The 27,681-nt window shown below is 38.1% G+C and overlaps 1 protein-coding gene across 1 annotated transcript; it reads right to left on the minus strand.

The window, feature by feature from the left end:
• Nucleotides 1-1,647: 1,647 nt before the first annotated feature.
• PGAP1 (post-GPI attachment to proteins 1) lies at nucleotides 1,648-27,643 on the minus strand. Its single transcript, XM_010158529.1, is given in 28 exon segments — nucleotides 1,648-1,786; nucleotides 2,638-2,742; nucleotides 3,041-3,257; nucleotides 5,248-5,252; nucleotides 5,689-5,880; nucleotides 7,717-7,914; nucleotides 8,136-8,226; nucleotides 8,857-8,950; nucleotides 9,976-10,014; nucleotides 10,394-10,505; nucleotides 11,347-11,413; nucleotides 12,119-12,170; nucleotides 12,259-12,332; nucleotides 12,624-12,699; nucleotides 13,297-13,374; nucleotides 13,612-13,663; nucleotides 15,056-15,105; nucleotides 16,812-16,895; nucleotides 16,976-17,031; nucleotides 18,724-18,829; nucleotides 19,779-19,845; nucleotides 20,022-20,074; nucleotides 21,653-21,813; nucleotides 22,850-23,021; nucleotides 23,653-23,828; nucleotides 25,135-25,288; nucleotides 26,613-26,673; nucleotides 27,483-27,643. Coding segments are annotated over 28 exon segments (2,892 nt in total).
• Between the last annotated feature and the right edge of the window lie 38 nt (nucleotides 27,644-27,681).

The raw sequence follows: 27,681 nt of genomic DNA on the forward strand, positions 1-27,681 counted from the left end.
TATTTTTAAAAAATGGTTAAGACTAGAATACCAACACATGGATTACTGATATCAGTGACAGTAGTTTGGTTAACTACAATAATCTTAGTTAAAGCAGTTCTAATGACTTACTGATAGCTTTAACTTGTATGTAAGCGGACAAAACAGGTGCTTACTTCACATTTGTCCTTCATTTCAGAAAGTCACTGTGTGAATTAAGTCTTTCCAGCCAGCCCAAATGAATCGACCCTAACAGCATGCTAGAACTAACTGAGGCACTTGAGGGAAGATTGATGAGATAGAATAAAATCAGTGGGTCAGGCTGGCTGTACTACTGCATCAAGAATATGCCTGATGGACTGTGGGTGGCAGATTTCCTCTTATTATTGATATAAGATGATTGAGCTGCTCTAGTATTTCCATATGAAGATAACTGCTATCTCGGACAGAGTGGAGACAGCTAACACACGAAGCAAGCAGTAAGCTCATCTCTACACAGTCTCAAGACATCATTTTAACCTAATGGCTACTACATTTCTTCTGTCAGCAGACGCATACCCAGGGGACAGAATTCCTTACACATAGCTATTCTATGCTTTATTATAAATGGCAGTCACTGTAGCATCTAGGCACTAAGATAATACTTTATACAGAGCTAATAATTATGGTCAGTGTTTCCCACTATTACTAAGACTTTCTCCATGTGAGGAAGTTAGCACTGTATGGCAGGGCTTGAATTTACAGTGTTGTGACTATTCCACATTAATGTCACATGTGGCATTTATTATGAGATAGTCGATTCTCCATTTACGATAGACAAAACCCTGCCTTGTCTACTTGGAAAGTGTGTGGTACAGCAACTGCACTGTAAACTCACACTGCACCTCAACGTTTGCTAGCTTCTACACAGGGACAAGGTCCAAGGAGTAATTTCAGAATTGACAAAATTCCAGAGGAAACTGACAATGTTTTAAAACAACATTACAGCAAATTGTTTATGAATCTGCTGGTATCCTTCCTGAATAGAAAGCTACACAGAATATTGTTGTTTTCTCACTCTCACAAAAAGTAAAACGCATAAGACTTTCAGTCATCTCACAAATGTTCAACTCACACTGACTGAACAAATGATTGGATAGAAAAAACGCTTCTATATAAGCAGTACATTCTAGTTAGTCTAGACACAACTGTGGCAGCTTTTAAATGTAGCTTAAAATGATTAAAAGTATACTTGGCTGTGTAGGTTTTGTGACAGTCACAGTGTGCTTGAAATGTATTGAGTTTTAACCAGCATAATTTAGACCTGCCAGAGATACAAGTTCAGAACATATGTGCTGTATGACATCGTGAGTAAAAAAGGTCTGCTTCCACAAAGAAGTATAATGAAATATCAAAGTGTCTACAAGGCAAACAGAGTACTGAGATGTTGCACTGATATGATTTATGTGCTTACACACAGTTAATTCACTTAATTTTCAGTCAGGAGATAAACAGCATTAAAAGCTTTCTAAGCAAGACAGAACCGTGAACTTTTCATAAAGTATTCAGGGTTCTGTCCTCTTTCCCACGTAAACTACTGGTGACGATCTAGGCATTTTGTTGTTGAAGTGTGCCCATCTCCAGTGCTGAGTTTCTAGGCTGCACTGTTCTTCCTACGTATAACGAAGGTTACACAATACAACACAGCACATGTAGGAAAAGAGAAAAGGTTACAAAGTGTGGTATTTTGTACAAATGCATTCGTCCAAAGGCCAACATTGCAACAGACAAAGGGAGTGGAACTTTGGCTGTGATCTTCAAGAGTTTACTGTAAGAACATAAGGAAAAAAAAAAGCCATTGTTGTAGCCATACATGCAGAAGGTATGCAAATACCATATTTCACTTCTTAAAAAGTATTACAGATTTCAAGGCTTTATTAATTTTAAAAATGGTCTAACGAGCAATAATAATCAATGCATAAGCAAGAGCAATTATTCAAAAAGGCTAATAAAATGTTATTTTAAATGTTCTTATATTAATTTAGAAATAAGCTCCTGTAACAAAGAAAGATCTACAGTTTTACATTATTTGAGTTAAGAGCTACTGGCCAAGAGGATAATCCACACTGGATATTATTCATGGTCCTTCATGAAGCCCTGACTAATTCTATATCTGAACAAGGAATGCTCTGCCAAGGGCTGTCAGCAAAACCGAGGGCTCAACACTTCCTAATCCAGTAGAAAGCATGTTACATTTCCAAAAGTGTTCCATAAGGGGCAGAACATACCCACAACGGTTTAGAATTCACTTTTCCTTGAAACTTTCTGAAAATAATTGCTAAGTCTATTAGGATTCTGTAACACTTGGAAGGATTCAGTGAGCTATGAATGAAAAAGACACAGAGAAAGAAGTCTTTATGTAGCCAATTATTTAGACTGCAAATACTCCATTTAAGTCCATAATAAATACAGGTAAATACAGGTGATTTTCTCTTCTTAAATGAACTGCAGGTAATTTGTATGCTTTTCATCTAGTCTTTACTACTTTACCATAGGAGTTCATGAATCTGTACATAGACTGAACAATTACATGTCTGTGAAGCGTAATTTTTTTATCACACAAATGGAAGTACTAAGACAGAAGCAGGAAAACAAAAAGTGAAGATTAGACTACAGTACCTGGATTTTACTTCTGAAGTACTTGAATTGATGAGAATTTCTAAAATGCATGAGATGATAATAGCTGTGGATCTACATGGATCAGGATCAAGTCTAACATTGTACCTGCAAAGACATGGGTTACAAAGCATGTTACTTCGAAACTAAAATCCAAGTTGGGACCAAAAATAGGTGAAATATATGTGGAATCACAGCCTGATTTTAAATCCTTTCCAAATAATTTCTTTCTTCAACATATCACTGATTCACTTAACAGCTACTTGTACCATAACATAAACCAGATTGCACAGAAGGCAGAAGTCTTTGATACTGTAAGGTAGCTAATAAAGAGTCAAACACTTGCAATTTTCATTATCTTCAAAGGATCATATTCTTCCACCTTACTGGCAATCTAAGACGTTACCTGAGATTTTTTAACCAATAAATTAAAGATGGCAAGTTGAGCAGCACAATCCACGTGAATAAATGGAGAATCGTAACGTGAATCTTCAGAGAGTTAACAGCCTCAGCAACTGTTGTACTGAGGAAAAGAGACTGTGTTGCTTTGGAACTACTGTCCCGTGGACTCTGGTTTCTGACAGTGTGTGTACTGGAGTCCTGTGAAGTTTCTTTTGAGTGGTCTGAATCCTGAAAATAATAGAAAGAAGTCAAAAGCATGCACAGGCTTGTGAGAACCCATGCTCAGGGAGGAAGAAGGAAAACCTATCATCACAGTACCATGCCAGCTCTGATTTAAGAAGAAAATTTGCAATTTATTCCTCAAAAAGACATCAAAAGCAAAGTTCAATAGTTCAATTTTAAAGCATCTAGATTTAACCAGAAATTTCTCCTACACTAATAATTTATATGTCTTTGGAAGGAAAGAATGGAGAGTGGAGATGCCCTGACACTAGTGCTGTGATAAGAAATGGAGTTCCTGGAAGCAGGAAGAACAGAATAAAGGGAGCAATAAAGTATTCGGGTGAAAATCACAGATGATCATTCATGGAAAAGGATACAGGAGGTAATGCAACTGGGAGTAAAATATTAGCTGTACGAATAAATAAGAAAGATCAAATAAAGAGTTGGTAGATGGTAACTTCCCATGACAGAAAAAAAAAACACAAATGAAACAAAAAAAATTTATGGGTATGAAACCAGAGGAGGAAAGGATTTAAAACGAAACATGCAAAAAACACTCCAAGATACCCAGATGAAACTGTCAACTTTTTCTGTCACACTACTTTTTGAAACTATGTTCTATGTTTGCAAACCAGAACAGGTAGTTATTACATGGTTGTATCCACACCTGCTTATCTCCTCATTCCTATACCTTAAAGTAACTGAAAACAGAATCAAAGTTCACAATGTACAAAACCCAATGCTTCTTCACTCCATCTTAAACAGCTCCCAATCTACTACAGTCTCAGTTCATATCCATCTAATAAACAGTATTTGTCATCTCTGGATTAAAAAACCCCCAAGTGCCACAAACTACCTATCTGGAAAAAAATATTTACCTGTAGTATAGACTATGATTTAGAAATTAATTTTATTCTTTTAGATAAGGCATGAATAATAAAATACCAAATTTCAGACAAATTTTTAGACAGAAACTATTGTTCTGTATGTATTCAGAGATTATATTTTCTTCTTAAATGTACTTCACACAAGCTCACACTGCAGTGAACTTGAACAGTGAATGCAATAGTCGCATGAGATGGAATAGGCTACTCGTCCTGGCTTTTCTTTCACGTCATGCACACAGTAAGTCAACTACGGCCATCCGGTCATCACAGCACACCCTAATACTACCAAGGCAAGGTGCTACCAATTCATAATGCATAGGTTTGCCAAACAAGTTTTGGTCATGGTTTTGAACGCAGCAAGAAACAGACTTACCCCATTGAGCATGTTTTGTTCTGCTCTTACATTCACATGCAGTTTTATAACCTGTAAGGCAAATAGTTCAGCTTTTTTAGTAATGTTTCTTCACAAAAAAACCTGTAGTATAGAAGAAAAAAAAAAAACCAACCCTGGGGCCAATTACTTTTTGTCCCTATTAGAGCTAGATGATTCTAGGGCCCAGTGGAGCTACAAAGCAAGAACTCTCTCTGCCTTTTTTTATGACCAGCATCCAAAGTGCTCTCTTATGGAGGGATTTCCAAGCAGAGAGGGAAAAACTTAGGCTGCTTTGCTTTCTCTCCTTCCACTGCGCTCAACAGAGAACACAGAGTGGAAAATCTGTGTATTCCTCACCTCCCCCTGCTAATTCCGTTCTACTTCTGGTTCTGCCAAAACCTCTAAGCAGAGCACATAGTAGTCCCGTGTCAGAGACTTACTGCAGAAGGGGGAGTAATGTCAGCATGGGAACGTCCCTCACCAGGTAACCTTGTGTCAGAGGGAGTTCAGTTAGAGGTAGCACTGTTCCTCAGGCTGTGCTTCCAGCTGCCGCCCGCCTGCACCAGATCACCTGTAAGCAGCTCTGCGTTGTGCCCCTACTCCCAGACGCACGCTCCAATGCTTCCCCAACAGCTAAGTACAGCAGCTCATTTAGCAGCTACATAACCATAGGGTGAATCAGGTCGGTTAGATGCTCTGATACAAGGAAGACCATGGAAAGGGAATGACAGGGACTAAATATGGATCTTTGTGGCACTACCCAAGGGATCAGATTAGACACACAATAAGAGTATCCTAATTCTACAATATGCCCAGCCTCCTTCCTTTTACTCTACAAAGGCTTTTCACAAATCTTTCAAGATAGAAATTGTTCCACAGAACATTCCAAGCCCTCCCTTGGATAAAGCTCCTCTTCAGGGGAGTTAGTCATCTTTGATTTTCCAACATTACCTATCCATAAGTTAAAAAGGCAGTTATGTGCATTACTGTAGTGGGCATACGGACATTCCTTTGGAAGAAGCGTCATCAAAAGAAAAATAATTCCAAAAATGACAAGATTGTGAGAGTATGAAAAGTTCAAAAAAGACCCATTTCAATTATGCAAATAACAACATTTCTTTTAAATATGAAAAACGGTAGTATGTATTTTTGCTTTTCACATGGGGGTACTTCAAAGCATAAGAAATTTGGAATTCAGTTATAAAGTCAAAATGTTTAGCCTCTCATACCTTAAACAAGTATTGAAGGTAAATAATGAATACAGCAAATGCACCACAAGTGGTCCAGCTAACCAAAGCTAAGGATAACACCCCGCAGAGTCTTCTAGGTGTGATCAACTTATCTTTCTGAAGTACAGGAGGTCTAAAAAAAGAAACAAAACCAGTTACACTTTTTTAACAGCAGACCTGCAAAGATCAAGGAATAATTCTGTTTTGTGAATGACTGACAAGAATAAATCGTTCCTGAATGTTGATTAACCACTGGAAAAATAAAGTTACACAAATTTTAACATACATACCAGCTGCTACATAAGCTGCTTTGCAAGAAAACTTTTCTTACCAAATGAACAGAACAATCTTAGACTTTCTAGACTGTAAGCCTGTAACTAGGGTATTATTTTTACTTAATTTGTGGAACATAAAGGATACACTGGTGAATATAAAACATTAGATAATGCGAACTGTAGATCTGCATCAGTCACCAAGTTGTTCTGTTCAGCCCAAGAGAACAATTGTCTTATTAGTGCCCAGCTGCATCATGGGAGGGACTCCTCCCACAAATGTTAATGCACTGCAGTGTTCAACGATAGTGCAGCACTATACAACAGTAAGTCTCCAACACACGAATTCTGCAACAAACATTCCTCCCAAACAGGAGTTTCTGCTTGCTCACAGTCCAAGACACACAGAGAAGCTTATTTTAAGTTTCTGGATTCCAGCTGATACAACTGAGAGACACGTATGAATCTGAAAAGATGAAGATGAGCTAAGAAGGTGTGACAAATTCTTTGAGCTAGTGACAAATTCTTTGCTGCTAGCCACATCAGATCATTTCAGAACACTGACCAAAAGTAAACCGAATATGATCTACTTTAGCGACAATCATAGGAAAGAAATGGGTTATTTTCCCCAAGAAATTCAGAAGTAGATCAAAAACTGTGTAAGGCATTAGAATTTCTAAATGAACCAGTAGGTTCATTTTTAACTGCCAACTGGTAGGCACACAAAAATCTTATTTTCCCACCTCTGCCCAAGAAGCTGTCAGGGCTTGCAGGATATCTAAAGATTTAATGAAAAGAGTACGAATTGAGCTAAAACCCCTGAAAATTTAGTAAGGGTAGTTTCAAAACTTAGAAGTTAATCACTTTGTCACTTAAAGCTAACACTAAAGTACTCACTGTAATTTATAACTAAGATGGCTGAGAAGAAATAGCCATCTATTATTTGATAGAATAAGACCAGAAATGCTAGTGATGAAAAAAAAGAATTCGCTTAGAAGGTATTTTCAGAGTACAGAGCATCCCAACCAACCTTCTGGAGACAGAGAGCTGAGGACTGTTAGCCATGTCAGAACAGTCAAACCATTAAAATAGCCAGGCATGTTATCCAGTTCAGTAATTTGCTCTTCCAAAATCTTTTTATCTTCCTTGCTTTTTTTAAACCCACTTTCATATCCGAATACTCATCTGTACAAGGAAAAACATTCCCGTGTCCTTAGACATGATCTATAAAACTCATCAGTCTTGTAGAGTGAAATGAATATCTAAGAAGTTTTTGTTTTACAAACCTGTTTGTATACTTCATTGCAGTTTATCCAATATGAATAATGAGGAATGGATTGCAATGCTTATATTCCCTTTTCTAAATATATGTATTTAGTTTTTGTACTGCTAAAAAGGAAGAGTTCAGTTGCTTTCTTTTCCCCAACAAGCTTTCCTCCAAAGCAAACTGAATACCTTTATAACAGCAAGTGAAGGAAACAAGAAAGCCATTTATGTTCCCTTTTGGACAAGTGGAATAAGGAATATGAGGCAATCCTCATACTTTACTAGTATTAACACTGACCAGATGTCTAAAATCATGTATGATCTATAGCACAGAATTCAATCTGCCCAAGCATTCACATTGAAGGAGAAAAAAACCAACAGGGTCACAGGCATCTAAAAGAGCACAATTATATAGCATAATGTTGTTTTACCTAATCAGAGTTAACCATAATGAAGAGAAGAGTCTCAGAGATGTAGAGAAAAATACTCCACTCCAGTAGGCTATGCCTGTCCCAAAAAGGAATAGAATCAGGGACACAAGGGGGAACCATACATCCTGACTACTCAATACAGCAGTGTCCACCTCTGGTAGTGACAGCGATTCCCATATCTCTCTAAACCAGTGAAACCTGCCAAAAACATGAAAGCAGTATTACTTATCACTTCCAATGGCCATTACAGTAAGATATCCATCAACTATTCCTCCTACTACAGCTTTTCAAACAAAATCAGTCAGGGGTCCAATATCACTACAGATAAAATACTCTTCCCTATCAATAGTTCTACTCAAATTTCTGGTTTGGAAATGGCTTTAAATAAATAAATAAATAAATAAATAAATCTCACTAGCCCCTGCAGAACCACAACAATGCTTATAAGAGGCTCTACTTTGTAGGGTTTAGCTGTCCTAACTAGTTCAAGGGAAAAGTCTGAACACTGTCCTAGAATCAAGAACAGAAAGCATTTAGAGTTATTATTTGGTCATGAACAAAGAAGATCCACAGTGAAAAGTCAATTCAGACAAGAGGTTGAACATTTACTTTAAAACAAGATAACCAGGTCTTATAGCAGTCCTGCAAGTCGGCACACTTCATCAAGGCCCTTATTCACGGGTTCACTCATAGTATGCAGTGTGTCACAAGAGTTTGTTGCAAACACTGCCTGGATTTAAATAAAAAGGCATTTTGTCTGAACCCATGTCTAAAAGTTACTCTGCAAATCTCCACTCAGGAAATGAAGTGTTTTGTGCATATGAAACAAGGTATTTTAAAAACTTTTACATGTATTTTTAAGTAGACTTCTATTAAATCTAAAATACTGTGAAACACCAATCGCTTGCCATGAAGGGACTGCAGAGTAAAGTAGTAAGGAAATATTCTGCTGCAACACAACCATGGAGAAGTACCAATAAACACAACCCAAAACCAAAGAGCACAGAACCCAGTACTTGCAGAAGTTCAATGACGCTCAAAAAAAAAAAAAATCTCACTAGCTAGCTAGTCTTTCAACAGTAAATTGGAAAAGTAATTTCACTAAAAATGCTTCTGACAAAAAAATAACTGGAAAGCTACCTGTTGATATCAATGTGCTCAACTGTCCTCCGTAAGCAAGAAGAATATTGCAAACAATGTAAACAGGAAGAGCACCAGCATGGAACCTTATTATCTGAAAGACAAGGATAGAAGGATAATTTTTGTGTATATAAAAATGTATTAAAAAAATACACACACAAAAACATTATCATCAAGTCAACACGATAATATGATTAGAAAATCCTTCTTAAAAAACTCCAAGTTTTGTAATTACGGTTATATATGCAAAATACTCGGATCTCTGATAAACAGTTAATCCCATGTGTTTTGATAAATGACCAAATTATCAATGAATGCTTTTTTCCAGTTAAGACAAATATTAAAAGAATACAGTACCACATTACTTGTGTTTCAGTAAAATAAATTAAAAGGCCGCTTTCCAAGCAAAACCCGCATATATGTGCCTTTGGGCAAAGATTTTTTGGATGTTATTTCAGGCATTCTTTAATTGGCTTCCACTGTCCCAAGTCATGATTAAAAACAAACAGTACATAACTTCCTTTAAAATAATAACAAAATAAAAAAATCCTTGTTATAAATGCAAACCTTTACATAGATAAACTTGCCAGTAATATTCTAGCACTACACTTAGGTGTTTGCAAATTGATTACTTTTTAGAATCAGAAAGCTGCAGATGAGTAGTCTGTTTTACTGATACCAATGTCGACATGTATTCTTCATTGATAACCAAAGCAATTTTTTTTAAAAGGAGCATACATATCTGCCTAGACTTTCCCCCTCCACAAATTTTAGTTGATGTCAAATGTACTTTAAAGTTTTACCACTACAGACTCATAAGGCAAGAAAGTGAAGTGACCTACAGTGTCATCCAGACACAGTTATTCGGCTAACCACAAAGCCAAATGCTTAACATTTACATTAGCTCTTTAGAGCTAGAGTGCTTTTCTACTCCTCTGAGGCCTGACATTTACCTGGATGGGATGCCTGGCCAAGTGACAAGGTTTTAAATGATCACTCAGTAGTGTTCAACTTGGCGTCAGATAGGAAGTTGAAAAGCCATAGAAGGGAAGGGAGGAAGGGAAAACTTCTATAATTGCTACTGACAAAAGACAATCTAGTGCTAGAAGGTTTTCTTACTTGCCCGAGAACCTGTAAAAGTGATGTCTTCAGAATTACCTTGAAAAAAAAAAAAAAAAAGACATATTTCATTATCTTATACAATGGTAAGCTTAAATACAGAATACTGTTATTTTTAAAAAGCCAAATTAAGTATTGGAATACAGCAATTCCATAACTAAAATGTACAGTAGCCAACTATTGACTTTCTAAAAACAAATGCTTTACTGTTTTTCTTAGAAATGAGAGACCAACTTTCAATATTACTCCAGCTGTTGCAAAATACTTGTAACATGCACATTTACAAAAAAGCCAAAAAGCGTGCCTTTAGTTTTGGTTAGTATTTATTTTGATTAATTAACCAGATGTTTAAAAAGACTGAATTATGCAAAATGTACACAGCAATGCAAACTAGCTATAAAATATATTTGTTACTCACTTCATACTGACAGTCTGAGGAGGAAGAAAAAATGTTTAACTCTGGAACTCTGCTGTCATTCTGAGGTGGAGCAACATGCAGTTTTGCAGAAATCTCAGTAGAAGACGGAACTCTGAAACATCAACTTAATTGGTAATTGTCTTCCTTATAGTCAAAAAAAGCCAAACATGCCATAGTATTCAACAAGCACACGTAAAGCGGATCTACGTCACCAAATGCCACTGCAAGCTATGAGCAAAGTGGTACAATGAACTTGTTTATCCTGCCGCAAAGCACCGCGTACCGTTCTCAATCCACTGTCCTCTAAACTATCAAAGGGCACAGCACCAATAAAACCAGACACATTTAGCCTTCGTGTACACATGCCTCACAGAACATGTAAATGTTCTGAGTGACAAGAACAGGAAGGACAGAATCTCAAAAAAACAATTCAGTTTCCTGCAAGTATTACGTTGTTAAAAAATACAGGGGAATGAAACAGGGATGTATCCCTAAGACCTCTAAAATACACAAGGAAGACAGTATTCCAATCACCTAAAATAACATCATGCTGTTCAACTCATTTGGTTTTGTCAGGACGATGCTGCTGAAGCAACTTAGTGCTGCTGTGTGATCCAAACCCTGGGGTTACGGGAAGAAGGCAGCATCCAGAGCAGCCTCAATTCCCCACTCGTGAGGGGGTCAAAGGATTTGCTGAGAATTTCAGACAGCAAATCTGGCTTCCTTTTGGAGAAAATTAGCGAGAAGTATTAACCAAACAATTAGTAGATGTTCTTATTCTGAGGAAAAGTCAAAACAACTTTGTCAACAATGGCAGAATGGTCAGTGAGGAAAAAATGCAGAAGCCAAACACTAAAGACTGGAGAAGTTGTCTCATATCAGAAATATTGCCACAAGAGGATGCAAATATTCTTCAAAACATATCAAAAAGTTAAAATTGTTCGAGTCCTTACTTTGCTACAATTATGGAGTCTTCATGTGACCAGGGTATATGCAGTCTGTAAACACTAGGTTTTCTTTCTGAAATGGAAGAGGATTAAAAAATACAAAATTAATTGAGAGTAAGATGTGGCAACTGTCTCCAAAAACTAAAAGGCGAGGAAAACAAAGGTAGCATATAGATCACTATACAGAATCCCCAGGCTTGCAGTTACATTGCAATTCAGGTTGCAGTGCAGATCAGTGCAGCTAGCATTGAACAAAACTGACATTTTTTAACTCATGCTGTTACACAACAAGACAATGAGACAATCTTTAAAGACAGGACAGTTATGAGAACTTTTCAATACCAAGCTACAACCTCAAGCTAACAAATACCTCACTTTTTTTTTTTTGAAACAAAGTCCTTGAACATCCTATTCTGTTTAAGCTTATGTAGCTCAACATGCAAATTTGAGTCCCATAGTTAGCAAATTAAAATTCTAACCAATTGTGCTATTCTAGAGAAACACTTTCAAGATAATGGAGAATCCTGCCAAAAGTTCAACTTCCCTCTGCTGGGAAGTAAGAAATACATACATGTGAGGACTAATTCCACATTTTCTGTGAGCTATCCTTCTTAAAAAGAGGAAAGTGAGAGATACTAGCAGAGACATGTAAGCAGACTCTAAGTGTGGTGCCTCAACCCCATTGCATAAGAGGACTTTTGTTTCCACCACCTTCAGTCTTGAGAGTTTTCAACAAGCTTGATCTTACAAATTTATACTTTAGAAGACTTAGATTCACCTTTGAGTGACTGGCAGCGGCTCTCTATATAAATTCTGAAAGCTTGATATATCTAGAACATGGAAAAGAAAAAAGAAAAAATTACTTACATACTCCAAACAGTGGTTACGTTAGCTTAAAAAATTAAGTAGTATCCTTACTTGGTTAAAGTGCTGGAGCTGTACATTGTAAAGTAAGCCAGTTGAATTTAATAGCATTTTGCTTGAAGAAAGCCCTGTAAATGATGTATTATTTTCACCTATTAGACAAAATTAATTCTGAACTCACTGCATCAAAAAAATCATGCAGATATTTTTTTCCAGGAGACTTAGGTGCTTCTATAACTGTGAGTCAAAACCCCCATATTTCTTATTTGTCTGTTACTAACAAAAGTGGTATTCACTTTAATAAAAATAAACCCCAAAAAACCTCCTGACCAATGGATTTTTTAGGCAAATTTATTTTCTAAGTGTTAGTAACATTACTCTTTTTTTTTTTTTTTCCAGAAGTAATATGCTATACTTACCAAATGAAAAAAGATGTGTTACAGGAAGCTGTACTGTTCTGGAATCCTCTTTGAAGAATTCACACTCCAAAGTATACTGCAATTCAGGATATTAAGTACAGATCTAAACTGAGCACAAGACTCCAGGACACAAATACTGACGAGCCACCTCTCCACACTCCACTGACAGGGACTGGCCGTTAGTCTGTCCATGTACACAGCTGTACAATTTGGGTAGCTTAAGCACGGCTCCCAGGTTACTCTAGCTCTCATCCATTTCCAACAGCATCCAGAAGGCTATTCAAACAGCTAAGAATGACTAGAATCCAGTTCACATCCCTCCTTCCCACAAGTACACCTGTTTTTAGGGGTGCATTGCAAAGGAGAGTGACTTGTCCACACTCTGGATATAATTTCCTGAGCGGAAAGAACCCTTAGGTTGTCTCCTGAAGTTTAATCATGCAAAAGCAAACCGAAGGATCCAGCAGTTCCAAGTACTATTCATGCCTTGCTTTACTGTTTTATCAAATGAAAATGTTTGAGCTGACAGAAGATAACAGTGTTACCTTCAAACCACAGTGGAGTGTAGGTCTATGGCTTCTCCAAGTAACTTAGCACATATGGAATATAGTTTGTTTTCCTTCTCTCACAGCATCTAAAAGCCACTAACACACTAAGCACACTTTTTTTTTACCTTATTGCCAACTGTGGGTGGTACCTGAAGGACAATGTGGGACAAACAAGGGTAATCCTGAAGTTTCAGTATTACAACCTTAAAAAAAAAAAGGGGGGGGGAAGGTGGTGGGAAAGAAAGAATGAAAAGGAAAAGCCATTACTGAACATACCCCTTAGCTTGCCCCTTGCCAGTTACCAGATGTCTACCCCTTGCACTGCCTCCCCTGGAGCACAACTACAGGTTCCAACACTAAAGAGAACAGATCCTTCTCCCATGGCATGCAACTACCCTGCAAAGCACCTCTCCCTCCTACCAGTTGTGTACAATGCCCACCTTGGTGGTTGGAAGTAACTCGGCTTTCCAGGATAAATCAGTAGCTTCCAGACTGCAAAAAATCATGCACATTCAAGGATGAGCATATTCATTATGCTGGCACCATGTTAGGACAGTGGATTAACATAACAGCTTTTCTTGCTCTCAATGTGGATTCACATGATTTTAAACTGTGAATAAGTTTGGGTCTACTGCAGTTAGCTACCCCAGCAGTTTGTCAAACCAGAATCAATTCTACTGCAAATCTTGGGTTTGCAAAACCAAGTTAAGCAAAGCTCTAACTCTGTCATACACAAAACACTCAGCAGTTATTAGCCATGCAATTTCAGACACAAATGAATGAATACTGTTAATAAACTAGAACAGCACTGCCATTGAATTAACATACAGTTTTATTAGCATCTTCTAAACATCAAAAGTTCCAGTGGGAACATCCAAAATATACCATATAAAACAAAAATTTTGCTAGCTGCTGCTGAGCTTGCAACAGGTCTAAAACAGTGTGCACTTACATGAAGTTTCACACTGAACTGCAACACATACAGTCATTTTAAGTTCCGATTTTTAGAACACCAGGATACTGCTGTTTCTCCAAATACTGTTACATGACATCAGGACACAGTCCACAGCAAACCCACTATTATTAGATGAGGTTTTAGGCAGCAGTACTGAATTTGGCTAACCTGCACTTGATGCTGATCAGAGATGCTAGAAAGGGGTAATAGCCACATTTTCCTTGGATCAAGAAAAAATAATGATGACATCTGGCTATCAGCTGGGGCAAGACTCTCTGGCTACACACCTCAGCACAGATCCCAGAACAGACAAACACTATGCTAGCTCAATTCTCCAGGAAGCTTTCCCTAATCTGAAGGGCAGATTGAATTTACTTGGAGCTTATTTTGCAAATGTAAGCTAAGCCAGTGTTTTAAATCCATTTTGTAATGACTGTCATGACCTGATTCAAATAATCACTAAATGACCCACATTTCTAAATATTTCTCTTATGACAACAGCTATTTTTGAATAAAAAACAAAAAAAGATGCCTCAGTCCACTCTTCCGAAGGCTTTGATGAAGGCCTTGAGTGACATGTGATGTCTTCTGTCATAGGACTCTAAAGAGATGCTACAAAACACGCAGTGTCGGAAGCCAGCACAGTGTGCAGCGTCCACAAGAGAGCAACAGGAGCAACTTTGCACTGCTATGAAGGTCAAAAATACAGCCTGAAGAAGTTCACCTGTTTTAATCTGCACTCATGCAGTAATTGAGAAAACCTGTTTCTTCCTGTTTTCTTGGTGATACAGAGAGCAGGAATTATTTACAGTGCTTTTTACTTTTCTCCCTAATCTCTTCCTTCCAAAGGAGGGTATTATATACGCTTTAGATTTAAATGTAGGCTCACAAGATCCATTTAATAAAGAAAAAGAACTGTTTATACCCACCATGTTGATGAATTACTTCCCATGCAGCCATAAATCCAGCTATTTGTGTCCTGTAAAGTCAGTAACATAAAGCAGTACATTACCTATGCGTGACTTTTAAATATATTTATAAATATATTAAAAATAGCAATTCTTTACTCCAAACAATGCAGGAGTTAATGCTGATATTCTTCTCCAAAATTTCTATATGATAACTGTTTCAATATATCAGATGTCAGCAACTGTTCTAAAATCCTCTGATAGCAGAACCTTGGTGCAATTAACTTACTAAAGAGAGGAACAAACTTCCATCTCCATCTCATTCCTTTTCTATGAAGTGTGTTTGCAGCAGCTGTCACCACACTGACCAGACTCTCATAAGGGTGTCAAACGCTGCAGTGTAAAAGCAAAGTTGGTGATAACAAGTCTCTCGGTTTTCCTCAATTATTTCTAGTGAAAGATATCCACCACCGTTTTTTTCTTCATTTCACAATGAAGTCAGACTTCTGTGTCTGTGACATCCTCCATTAAAACACTGATATCATCATCTTGGAATTAGAGTTGCAAGGATGGAAAGACAAAGCATACGAATGAAAGGCTGGGAGATTCTAGGAACCATTTTAAATAACTTCCATTTGCCACCTTTTCTAGTTATGAATCAATACATTTTCTAAAAACAAATATTAGGTTAAGCAAACAAACTTTCACCATTTCCCTTAAAGAAAATATCTGCCTTACATATGACGTAAAATTCAATTTTATTAGAGTTTAATCTTTTCTACCTAAAAGAAAGGCCTCAAGGTAATATCCTAGGTAATCAAGGAATACTTTAGATTTTGCTCCCACCCTTGAGAATTTAAGTCTTGCCACGCAATAGCACAATGGTATCTCAGACATAATTCTGACCTCCTCCTCTTCCTAGCAGACTAATCCTGTCTTTCAGGTATTATACAAAGGCAAAACTTACCCAATTAAAGCACAGCTAAGATCACAACAAATGTATAAATACTGAAGGTGCTACTGGGAAGGACAATTCGAAAAGCACTGAAAATATACTATCTTTCTTCACAATGATGGTATGAACCTTTTCTTCTCCAGGGCAGGAGTAGCAACAGGGATAGGCAGGATGGAACAGGAAAGCATCTCAATTTTCTTGCCACTCATCTAAAATACTCATGTGATTGTGAAAAGCGTATTTATCCCTCTCCAGTTTGCCAAGACATCATATTCATTTCTTTCAAAAAATATTTTTAAATCTTTCAAAAACATTTTGGCTGAATTTATGTGTCTTGAGCTAAAAATACAAGCAGCAGCTGAGAAGGTGCTGTTTTCTCATCTGGCTTCCATTCGCTGCACTGCTTAGCGGAAGACCTCTGCAGCATTGCAGGCTCACTTAAATTTATTATAGGAAAACATAAACAGCTTTTGCAAATTAGAAGCATGGCTGAATCCTCACAGCATTAAAATGAACTTCTTCATTCAAAGCCATCGATACACAACTGCACTAAATTAAAGAAGAAAGTAACCTGGGGCTAACCATAAGAGTCGAAAAATAAAACATCTGAGCTTCAGGTGACATTGAAGGTCTCAGATCTTGAACGCTAAGTGTGACAGGCTAAACCAGAAAGTAAATCTAACACAACATATTAAGCAGTGAATGTAAAAAGATGTCAGCAATTTGAACAACTGTTCATTAAACTGTCTTAAAATGGCATCAAATTTATATTTAAAATAACAGCTTTATAAACAAACTCCAGACATGAAAGTATTTTCTCACCAACATATTGTTTTCACAGTAAACATGGCTGTATGTTTTTCTGTGGCTTGCAAGAGGAAATGTGAAATATTTTCCATCAGAATCCTTAAAAGTAAAAAAAAAATTGCTCATTAGTAAAACAAAACAAACATGAAAACACAATGAGGGAACAAAACATTACTTACATTGTAAGCTGAATAAGTCCATTTTGAGGCTTTGACTGTAATCCACATGAAAGATCCTAAAAATAAATGTTTTTAAATGCCACACTGCAGGAACTATAATCCTTATCTCCAAAATCTTATCTTTACTTATGGCCGAGGTTGCATTCTCCTATCTGTAAATGGCCATAAACTTTATATCAATGCTCAGGATTGCTACTGCTTAGAATTACATGCAACAGTTATCATCAGGTACACAGGAAACAGCAAGACCCTAGGATCCAATTACTACATATTAATTGAAAAATAAAAACCCTGTGGAACTTGAAACATAGCTCTCAAGGCAATAAGACAAGTAAGAAACTGAATGATACTCATGTAATTACAGGGTGACTGATTAAAGCTGAGGCAGCATTACAAACAGCCCCAATCTTTGTTCCTGTTAGCATTATAAGAAAAACTATACAGCAACCTGTGTAGAAGCAAGTCAACGATGAAGTGGGTAGCATGTACAAGAAAACAGTAGCAGTTTAAAGATGTATCTGGAGAACATAATACAGGTTAATGAAGAGATCAGGGATACAAACAATGCAAACTGTCATGCAAGGAGGATTCATCTATGCAACTGGAGTAACAACATCATAGAAATGAAGAAGATGCAGACATGAAATCCAATTGAAACATATTCCTCCTTATTGCTAAAAGCTGATCCAAAAAAAGGGTAAATAAGCAAGCAGTCAGTTCTACCACCTCTTTGGGCACCTGTTTCAGTGTCTGACACCCTCCTGGTGAAGCACTCCTTCCTAACATCTAATTGGAATTTCTTTTGTTGTAACTGGACTCTGCTACCTCTTGTGTTATGAGTATGCACCTCTGAGAAAGATCTAGCTTCACCTTCTCTCCAGTCTTTCATTAGGTAGTTGAAGACAGCAACAGCATCCCCCTTAGCATTCTCTTCAGAGTGAGAAAACCCAGTTCTCTCAGCCTCTCCCTGCCATGTCCTGTGCCACAGGAGCTAACCATTTTGGTGGTCCTCTGCTCCGTACTCGCTTCAGGACATGTCAATGCCTAAACGCCTTCTTAAACCAGGGTGGCCAGAACTGGACACCGAAGTTAAAGCTACCTTAGAGCTTCTGCAATAGCTTACATTAGGAAAATCCCTGAAATAAAATGGTCTTCATAAAATGCTTCAGCCCACTTCAGTAAAACTGGGAACACAGCTGTGCCCTGAATAGTTCTGTTCAGTTCCCAAGACTCCATGCAGTCGAAACTTCTCACCTTTAACTACGCATTCTTAGCAGTTACAAGGGAACCATTAGTGTGCAGTCCATTCTACCCTGCCATGCCATGAAAAAAAGGAAGTCACTGGTGAAGCAGATCTGAATATTCAGGATTTCCATGATTAACACAATGGCTCTACAACACCCATACGATCCCTTCTGCACACATCGGATGTAAGCATAGCTTAGGCTCTACTTCTGACATCCAGCCATTCCCAATTTCTGAGATTGTCTACTGGACACCCTGGTATAAATATGACTCCTGCTTGTCCCCGAGAATCTAAGCCATATAAGTGTGACAGATTTTTCTCCTATCCCTTTTGACCAGTTTCACGCTGAAACCACGCAAAAGCTGATAGGTTAGGTCTATTAGCTATGTAACATCTTAGCAACGCCTGAAGAAAGACAAAATGTATTCCAGAAGTTCGTTAGTGAGATCAACTATTAATAAAGGACTGTCACTGAATTCTGTTCAAAAACACTCCTGCACACCTGTGAGTTCTGTAAAAGCTTCGGGATTTTCCTCATACATCTTTGCAGGGTGTCTCACAAAGTGGTGATTCAGTACAGACATTCTCTTCTCTGGATCCTCAGTTATCTAAGAAAAAAAGAGCACATGGTCAAATTTTATTTTACCAATTTGTGTGATTTATAACCATCACATGAGCATAGCTAGCAATACACTTTTGGGATGAGGCAGGGGAGACTGTTAGAAGACAAGCTACACTTGTTAACCAGAACAACAGTACGCCCTTTTGTCTCTCTCAATTGAATGTTTAAGTGAGTACACCTAAGAAACCAGAGAAGTCTGTCCCAAACGGCCTCAAAAAAGATGACCTGGGAGCCTTCCTCTTCCATGTCTGAGGCTCTGCTCTTAGGTATTTTCAACCTCTTGGACCTTAATTCCAGCTCATGTTCATTGCTGCATAACATTGCAGAAAGGGAACAGACTGCAATGGGAGATTTCTCCAGCAGTTTTCAGAACGTAAGATGCAGGGTACTTATTTCGAAAAGCAGTAAATAACAATAGCTGGAGGTAAACAAACACGGTAGTATTTTACTTGCATACTCTTTTTGTAAGTGCCATTTTGCAGAAGAACACCACAAATATGCTGGCCACTATGATGACAATGCGTGGGGAAGTGTTAGTGGGCTAAACTACCACAGGTTTTCACTCTTTGTATACCAGTCAGAGAAGGTGACTCGAACAAACATTGAGGGGTTGCATTAAAAGCTAGCAAAATTTGTTTATGCTGGTGCAAGGTCAACTAAACCTGCTGCATTAGGGAAGGAAAGTTCAGTCCACACCCCAGCTATTAAGCATCACGCAGTCAACAATTGATTTAACACAAATTATTTCTGACACATTGGTCAAACAACACAAAGCCATGGCATTTTTCAGTACAAAATGGCACCAATTTTCTCAGCATGACTTAGAACAATCAAGGAGTTTTCTGTGTAATAGGGTGATACTTGCCCCGATTAAGCACTCTGAATGGAACAAGAAAGCATGATGAGAAAACATACAGGAGATCATATATACAAACCTGCCTTGTGTTTTCATCTACGAGATCAAAAAAAGCTCTAATCGTAGCCAGGATCAATTCTTTGCACCTAGAAGACAGAATAAGTAACATTAAATCTAGAAAGGAAGTATCCAGGGGAACAAAAGTGGTCAGAAGAGATACCAGAATAATATTATGCTGAAGTTAAATTATTGTATAATGCGGAAACAGTAGAGAACAGAGGGATGTAGAGTCAGTCAATTAACCTTCGTTCCATTAGCTTACCACACTATGGAGAGATGGTCTGTTGAGGCCCAAGCTCTAGGCACAGCTGAGCTCTGTTTGGGGAAGGAAAACAGTTAAGATTTTGTTAGTATTCAACATGTAAAAATTTTAAGCAAGCCTTTCCCCTCTTTATTTACACATATTGGTGCAAGTACTAAGAATAGCATTTATCTTAAGAGTTTCAGGGACTGGGGTACAACAGAATGACTTTTTCAGTCAAAAATCTTACAAGTGCTGAAGCACTCAACTTGTAAAACAAAATGACTAAGTTATTATCTATGTCAGATACAGAGACTAATGGTGAAAGGGCAAATAGTGGTATGGAACAAACTGACCAATAATTTCTTCAGAGACTGCTTCTATGACCAATCTTACTATTTTAATAAGTGGTCTTGGTATGCAAGAATAGAAGCATGCCAATGAAAGCTGCTGCTAAGAAGAGCAAGGGCATCCTCAACAGAACAGAGCATCAGGACACCATGCAGAAAGAGCTGGACAGTTTGAAGCTACTGATTTCTATCAGTGTATTGTATGATTGCATTTTAGGGTCTAATAATATTAATAATGCTTTCCAGAAATGAAGCTCATCACCTAGTTGCACAACTCGATTCAAGTAAGCTGTGAACTATTAATACATTTCAGCTAGCAAGAAAAACAAACAAACAACACCATAACCCCCAAAACAAAACAAAAACCCCAAAACCCGTAAACCAAAAAAACACCACATAAAACAACATGAGAAAGAACTGGTACCACTACACATGAGATCTCATGCAAAATTCTGGTCACCAACACTCAAGAGATATTAGTAGAGCAGATCCAGGGAACGGTTACTAGGACAAAGGGAATACAGGGTTAATCTTCTTAGTGTAGCAGAATCAGAGCTGAGTCTATTTAGAGACAGCTTTCTGTACGATGGACAGGGAGGTAAACACCAAGGGAATGACAACTATGATGTCAGAACAAACACATTTAAAAGCTGGCTTGCACTGTAAATGGAAGTTGGAAATTACAGTTTTCTGGAATGTTTTCCAGCTTCTTCCATTTTGGGAACAGGTTGATGGCAGGGGGATGGAACAACAAACCTAACTGCTTCTAAGGTGTTGCCCGGTTAATTTTGAAAATAGATAGATGCCCACAAAAAGCAGAAAACTGGACTCGATGATCCAGTAGACCCTTTCTGTTCCTAAGTTCTTTGAAAAACAATAAATACAAAAAGGCGGCTCAAAACCAAGGCTGACTTTTTAAAATCAAACCAGGAGCCTACTCCTACACTGCACATCTGTCAGCCTGTACACACACATCTCTTGTAGAAACACAGGAAAATAAAACCGGAGTTCTGAAACTAAAAAGGTGCAAGAAGTTGGTGAGAAGAAACAGTACCAATTGGTAGATGATTCAAATCCACCCTAACACAACCTCTTCCACTGGACATTCATTTATACTATGTCAACTATTTTTGGTTTTATAACTGCACACCATCTACTTTGTGTTTTCATATGTAGCATTTTCACATTCAGTTATACTATGCTGCACATATAGACTATAATTAGACACTGATGCATGCATTACAGAAACAGCTATCTAACATAGGTCCATGCAGAAACCAAAAACAGAGTTTGCTTTTTTACCACAACAGATAAGGCACTGTCATGTTCACTCAATCTCGGTAGAAAAGCCAGTCCTGAACGAACTTGGTAATCTCTGAATCCTCCCGCCACAGAAAGGGTAGTTAAATTTCTTAAATCTTGGGCCTTTAGAATCCAGTGATTATTTACAGCTGTATAAAAATCTAGAAAAAAACATTAAAATCAATCACAATTTCCCCATAAGTCTATTTGATATACAAAAAAAAGCTACAGAAACATTTAGCTAAAAGCTTCTGTAAGCCCCCCTAAAGGCATTCAAGCTCATTTCACTTTTGATTCACATTGAGAAGGAAAATTATTGTTTTAACCCCAAGGAGGTAGCAGTTGGGAAAGACAGATACACTTCCTGTATCAGCTGAGCACATACATTGTTGAAGTAGCAAACCACAGATTTATTTCACAGACAGCCACAGTCCAGAAACAGTCAGCAAGGAAAAAGCATTGCACTGCCATCAATTGTAGGAACAAGAATTAATACACACACAATAAATCAAATTCAGCAGCTAAAGATAACCCATTCCTCTTGGGTGCCAGAGAATAATGAAAATTAATGTCTATTCCCTTTCTTTCACCAATTCCCTCAATATCTACATGTAGCAGCACAATTACCACTGAGCACATACTTCATCAGTATAGTTTAGTCAAATCTAGCTTTTCCAGAAGGGTATAGTACAGGATTATACCTCATTTTTTATGCCACAGTGAGCAGAAAATACAATCTTTTATGTAAATATATATATAACATATAATTATATCTAGATTCAATATTCTTACTCCCTCAACCTTTGGGCATGACAAACATTAAATTTAGCAACTCTATTTAGTATAAAAAACAGTTACAGAGGTCAAGTTTTAAACAAAAGAAAAGAAACAAAAGAGAATGATTCTCCGGAGAGTTTACAAATATAGTAGCACACTCTGCAACTTACTAAAATTACAAATCATTGCGAGGTCCAGGCCCTGCACAGAAACTCAAGTCCACATAATCTATCTGACATGACACTCTACTTCCTTTCAGTATCCTAGTGCTCTCACACAACTACCTCAGTAACAAAGGAATAGATTAATTAAAGAAAACAAACCAGCACATTCTGATGCTGATTTAGAAGATCTCACCTACCAATGCCCGAGAGGATCAATAAAGAAACAAAAAGTAATTAGATAACCTGCAATACTTACCGGTAAGGTATCTGTCCAGAGGCATTACAGGTGCAACGTGAGGTGTGGCTTGTGTAATGAGGAGGTTTATTAGTCCAGGCTTAAAATTCTTCAGAGTAAGCAATGCTCTTGCAACAAGACCACCCATGGAATGACCTACAATTGCAACACTGCTCGGTGCAAATTCTCGATCCTTAAGCAAAGAGCAAAGAGTAATTAGGCACATCAAAACCAGATTTGACATTGAACTGTGGTTATCAGTTACACGTTTTCCCCAAAAAATTAACTTATGTCTTCTTGAGGATAATATTAATTAGTATCAACTTGACAAGTTTACAAAACGAGTATCAGAGTAGTTGCTATCTCAAAAAACGTGCTTAACGTGCAGTTTGCAGCTCTAAAGGAAATACTATATAGCCCGTGTAAGCATAAGAAACTTCAGCTTATTTTAATTTCCAAGACTCTGGGGGACAGAGGTTATCAAAGAACTTTCCTAGAGAAAACTGGATGTAAGGTGATGCTATATTAATATTTTAATAAACTAGGGAAAATCTCTACTACAAGAAAAGCACACATTGCACATGGAAGTATTTATTTAGAAACACAATACAGACCCTAACACCAAGGCTCCCGGATTGTCACAGCCATTAAGAGTCTATTAAAAAGCAGCACTTCTCTATGGCACTATTATCACCTTCCATTATCTACACAACAATATAAAGTCTCCCTCCCTTCTTCATCATTCTTCTGTTTTCCAGCAGAAAAGGCAGCCCAGAAATCCATTCCAAAATGCAAGTTCATTACTCAGCAAAGCCACCACTTACCTTATACAACTTCAGGATTACTTTTACGCATTCATGCACAAACTTGGTCTGTCGTTGCAGACTACCGCCATACAACGCAACCAACTCCTCATTGAAGTTGACACTGAAGAAATTAAAATGATACTTGAAGTCAACATCTTCTGCTTTTCTAAGTGCAATGGAGCCAAGAGAACGTACTAGGAAAAGAAACCACATCAATCAGAACAGCCTTACAGTCTCTGCTTAGCACCATCATTAGGAGACAAACACAAATACATAATCTATTAGGAAACAGATGTTATCTCCAACCCATTGTTCACTTCTAGTAATTTACAGAAGTAAAAAAAGGATGAAAAAAGACTTCCAAAAGCAAATAATCTCTTTTCTAATATGCAAAACCATATCTGAAGATATAAATAATGAGAGCAAGAGTATCAGACTGTCAGAAATGAACTGTCAAATGAGAAAAGCAGTAATTATTTCCCATTTTTATAAGGGTCCCTCTGATAAAAAAAAAATTTAGTAAGCATACCATAACAAGAGCTTACAGAAGAAAGTGGAAAAGAACAAACCCGATGAGATGAAAAGAAAGTTTGGAATGAGTTAGCAAGAGCTGCATACTGTGCTTATGGCAGTTAACCATGCAAACTAGGTTACCACTGGCTGCAGAGCTATTTTAAAAAAAAAAAAAAAATCCATACAAGATGAAGGATTATGTTCCTCTTCCTGAGAGCCTCTCTTCTCATTTGCACCTTCTTACCGCCACCAGAACAAGGTGACAAAACAAGTAGTTCTGACTTCAACTCTAGAGGCTCTGCTAGTGCTAGGCTTTCCTAAAATTCCTTTGAAGACCATCAACTCCAGCACAACATTCCCAAATACCACCTAGATACATGTTCTCAAAGTAAATAACTTTGTAAAGGTCCTCTGAAACCAGATAATTGAATCAAGTTCATGCAAACACAAGGAAAAGCGACCACAGTAGGACATCAGGGTTTAGACTGTGGTGGTTTTCCCCACACATACACATCAACCTGGCTACCGTGGTAGGAGTGTTACTGTTTCAAAGCACATTTCAGAGAACAAAAGTATGGTCTGACAGACCCAACCTGGAATAAACACTGGATACTTGAATAAACACTTAAACACAATACTTCATCCTTCACCTACTAATGTCGGTATTTACAATGAAAAGTAAAAATGCTTTAAAACTATTACTTATTTTCATTTGGAGCCTAGAAAAGTAAGAGGGAATAGCCTGGCAAATGAAACCAGGCCATGTGCGCAGTGAGAAGATGATACTAAGGAGAAAACAACACTACACAGAGGTAGGAAATAACAAAGCCACAGGGCAAGCCACAAGATGTTGCTTATTTCTAGACCATAATATGATCGACCACTATGACTTCTGTTGCTATTATCTCAAACAGAAAACTCCTTGCCATTACGCAATGGTTCAATGTTATGCTCTTTGTAACACCTTTGACTTTGCTAAACACTGACCTTGTTTGTAACTGCCAGCATTCCCAGGAAGAAAGAGAACTGGAATTCCTGTCAGCAGGAGATTTTTGTTTTCTTCGGCGTAGTGCCCTTCCCCGTAGAGATAGAGCTCATACACCGGGTATCGTCTGGCTGTTTTCTTCGGCAACTTTATTTTCTGTTGCAAAAGTTAAGAAGAAACCAATTACCTTGACTATATTGCTGCAAGCAAGAAAATAGATTGGCTATCCGGTAATTTAAATTATCTGGCTGATGGTTTAAGTATTGTTTGAAATTACAGTACAAAGCATAAAGAATAAAAAAACTGGGGCTTGCTTAAAAAAATATTTAAAGTATCAAGTATTTTGTGTAAGAAGATATGATTGTGTATAATGAGTGGCTGCAGTTACTTACTTGAAACAATTATTAACTTTAACTGCCTTGAAACAAGACGCAAAATAAGCAATTATGTATCTTTTAAAGTTGCACATTCACAAAGTAAACCCAGCCCTACGCTACAAGGGAAAAGGGAGGGGAGGGAAGGCACGTAAAAACCAAACCACTTCTCCTAGGATATGAGGATTTGAGAACAGAAACAGGGACACCTGAGTGATCCTAATGATTCCTACTGCACCTGAAGGGTTCTGGAATTCTTCCCAATACCACTCAAAACAAGGGTATGCTATTGCACCTGACACCAAAGCTACATCTCAAGAACAGGTGACTCCACGTGACATTTGACAGGGTAAATTAATTTTTTCAGTAAATGACAGTACTCACACATGATAAGAAAATGGCAAACTCCAAAGGAAAACAGACGTTTGTGGTCCACGACAGCGGTTTTAAATTCTGAATTCCCGAGACATTGGTTATATAATTGGTTGTAATGAGCTACAGTAACTTTTTACAGTGTCAATGTCGGCTTAATTTTTCACCCTGGTTCCCAAAGAAATTAGGCTTATGTGAAAAAGTCCTCATTACTAACTTCCAGATCTCTTCCCAAGCTCAAAAGAACAGACCAAGGGCAGGTTAAATTCAAATACTGCAATTCTACAGCTCATCCAAAATGAGATGGTTCAGTACAAAAAAGAATCCAAACCAGTTCCACGACTTAGAACCAGCTTGACTGTGAGCTAGCCCATGCTGTCAGGCACAAAAGATATCAAACTTCTTATGATTAATTGCTCAGGGAGTTATCTGTTTCGTAATGTGATACCCAGGCCAGAAGGGAGGACAAGTACCTTGAAGCGGAAATTCCTACTTTGTGGTTTCCTACCAATGCCAGCATTACCAAGACACTGAAATTTAAACAAACCACCCCTCCAACTGTGAAGAGGTACTTCAAAAGTATCATGACTTGGCAAATCCATACAAATTCTTATTTCCTCCCCCCCTCCCTGTACTGCTTTCCACACAGTAAAGGTGATATTCAGGGAGCAGAAATTCTGAGAGGCAAACCAGCCCACTGCGACGCGTGTCTCCTGCCTGGAGCTACTGCTTACCCTGAAGGCTTGCCTCTCGTCCCAGCACAACGCTTGACTGAAGATGCTTAGAATTTCCTCCCTGACATAAGGAGTAAATAAGGATGTATGGTGGCACAGTTTTTGCTGGTGACTTTCTGTTGGCTGGCTTCAAACTGAAGCTGAAGTGGGTTTTGGCTGCTAGGAGAAATGAAAATTTACTCCATAGCATTTAAGTATTTACAGCTGCTTAAACAATTTTGTCCTACAACACTGACAAAACAACCCTTGTAGCAAGGGTTGTACCAAGGTTCTCTGTGGTAGGCTAAAACGGTTAGCAAATGAAAGGCAAAAGATCCAAAAATTAACTTGCTTCTTTATTACCAATTTAGGTACTAAGGTTTTGCTTTAGGATCTTTCCTATGCAAGCCAGCCTGCACCCTGCTTCAGAACAAAATAGTATTTAGAATACTTTTTTCAACATAGACTATATACGAGATAATGCTAAATGAATGTTTAGGAGCCACAAATTATGCTTTAGGATGCTTTTGATAGGACAGAAAATGCAGTAGTAAGAACTACTACCAGAAAGAGAAATTGTTTTCCAGCAACTGCAAGCAGTATGAGCAGTGACTCTACATACACTCGCATAGGGACATCCTCCTGCTATTAAGCCATGACACCGTGTCTGGAAGACAACAGTTCCACCAGCAGTCCTCTCTCAAACTGATCCAGGGTTTTCAAAGGGGTTTCCCAAACGCTCCGGTGGCAAAGCGAGAGGGACTTGGGGCGGGTTTACCGCTCTCCCACACACTGCGGGACCGTGCCACCCACAACGTGCCCAACGAGAAGGCTCTGCGCTACTGTTAATCCCCCCAATTCACTTTTTCGGACGCATCAGTTGCTTCTCACCCTGTGAAGTCAGGAAAAGGACCAGGAAGTACAAGACTCCACCCCATGGGCGCTGACCGTGCCCCGAGTGGTGTCAGAGGACCTGGCCCAACCCCTCCCTTTCGCAAACGCTCCGAAGAGCTTTTGACCGGTTTCACAGGGCTACCGGCAACCACAGGCATCTACATGTCAGACGACGGGCAGCTTTCCCATCCCTTTT

Source organism: Eurypyga helias, unplaced genomic scaffold, assembly GCF_000690775.1.
Source record: "Eurypyga helias isolate BGI_N326 unplaced genomic scaffold, ASM69077v1 scaffold30980, whole genome shotgun sequence".
In the NCBI taxonomy this organism is placed as follows: Eukaryota; Metazoa; Chordata; class Aves; order Eurypygiformes; family Eurypygidae; genus Eurypyga; species Eurypyga helias.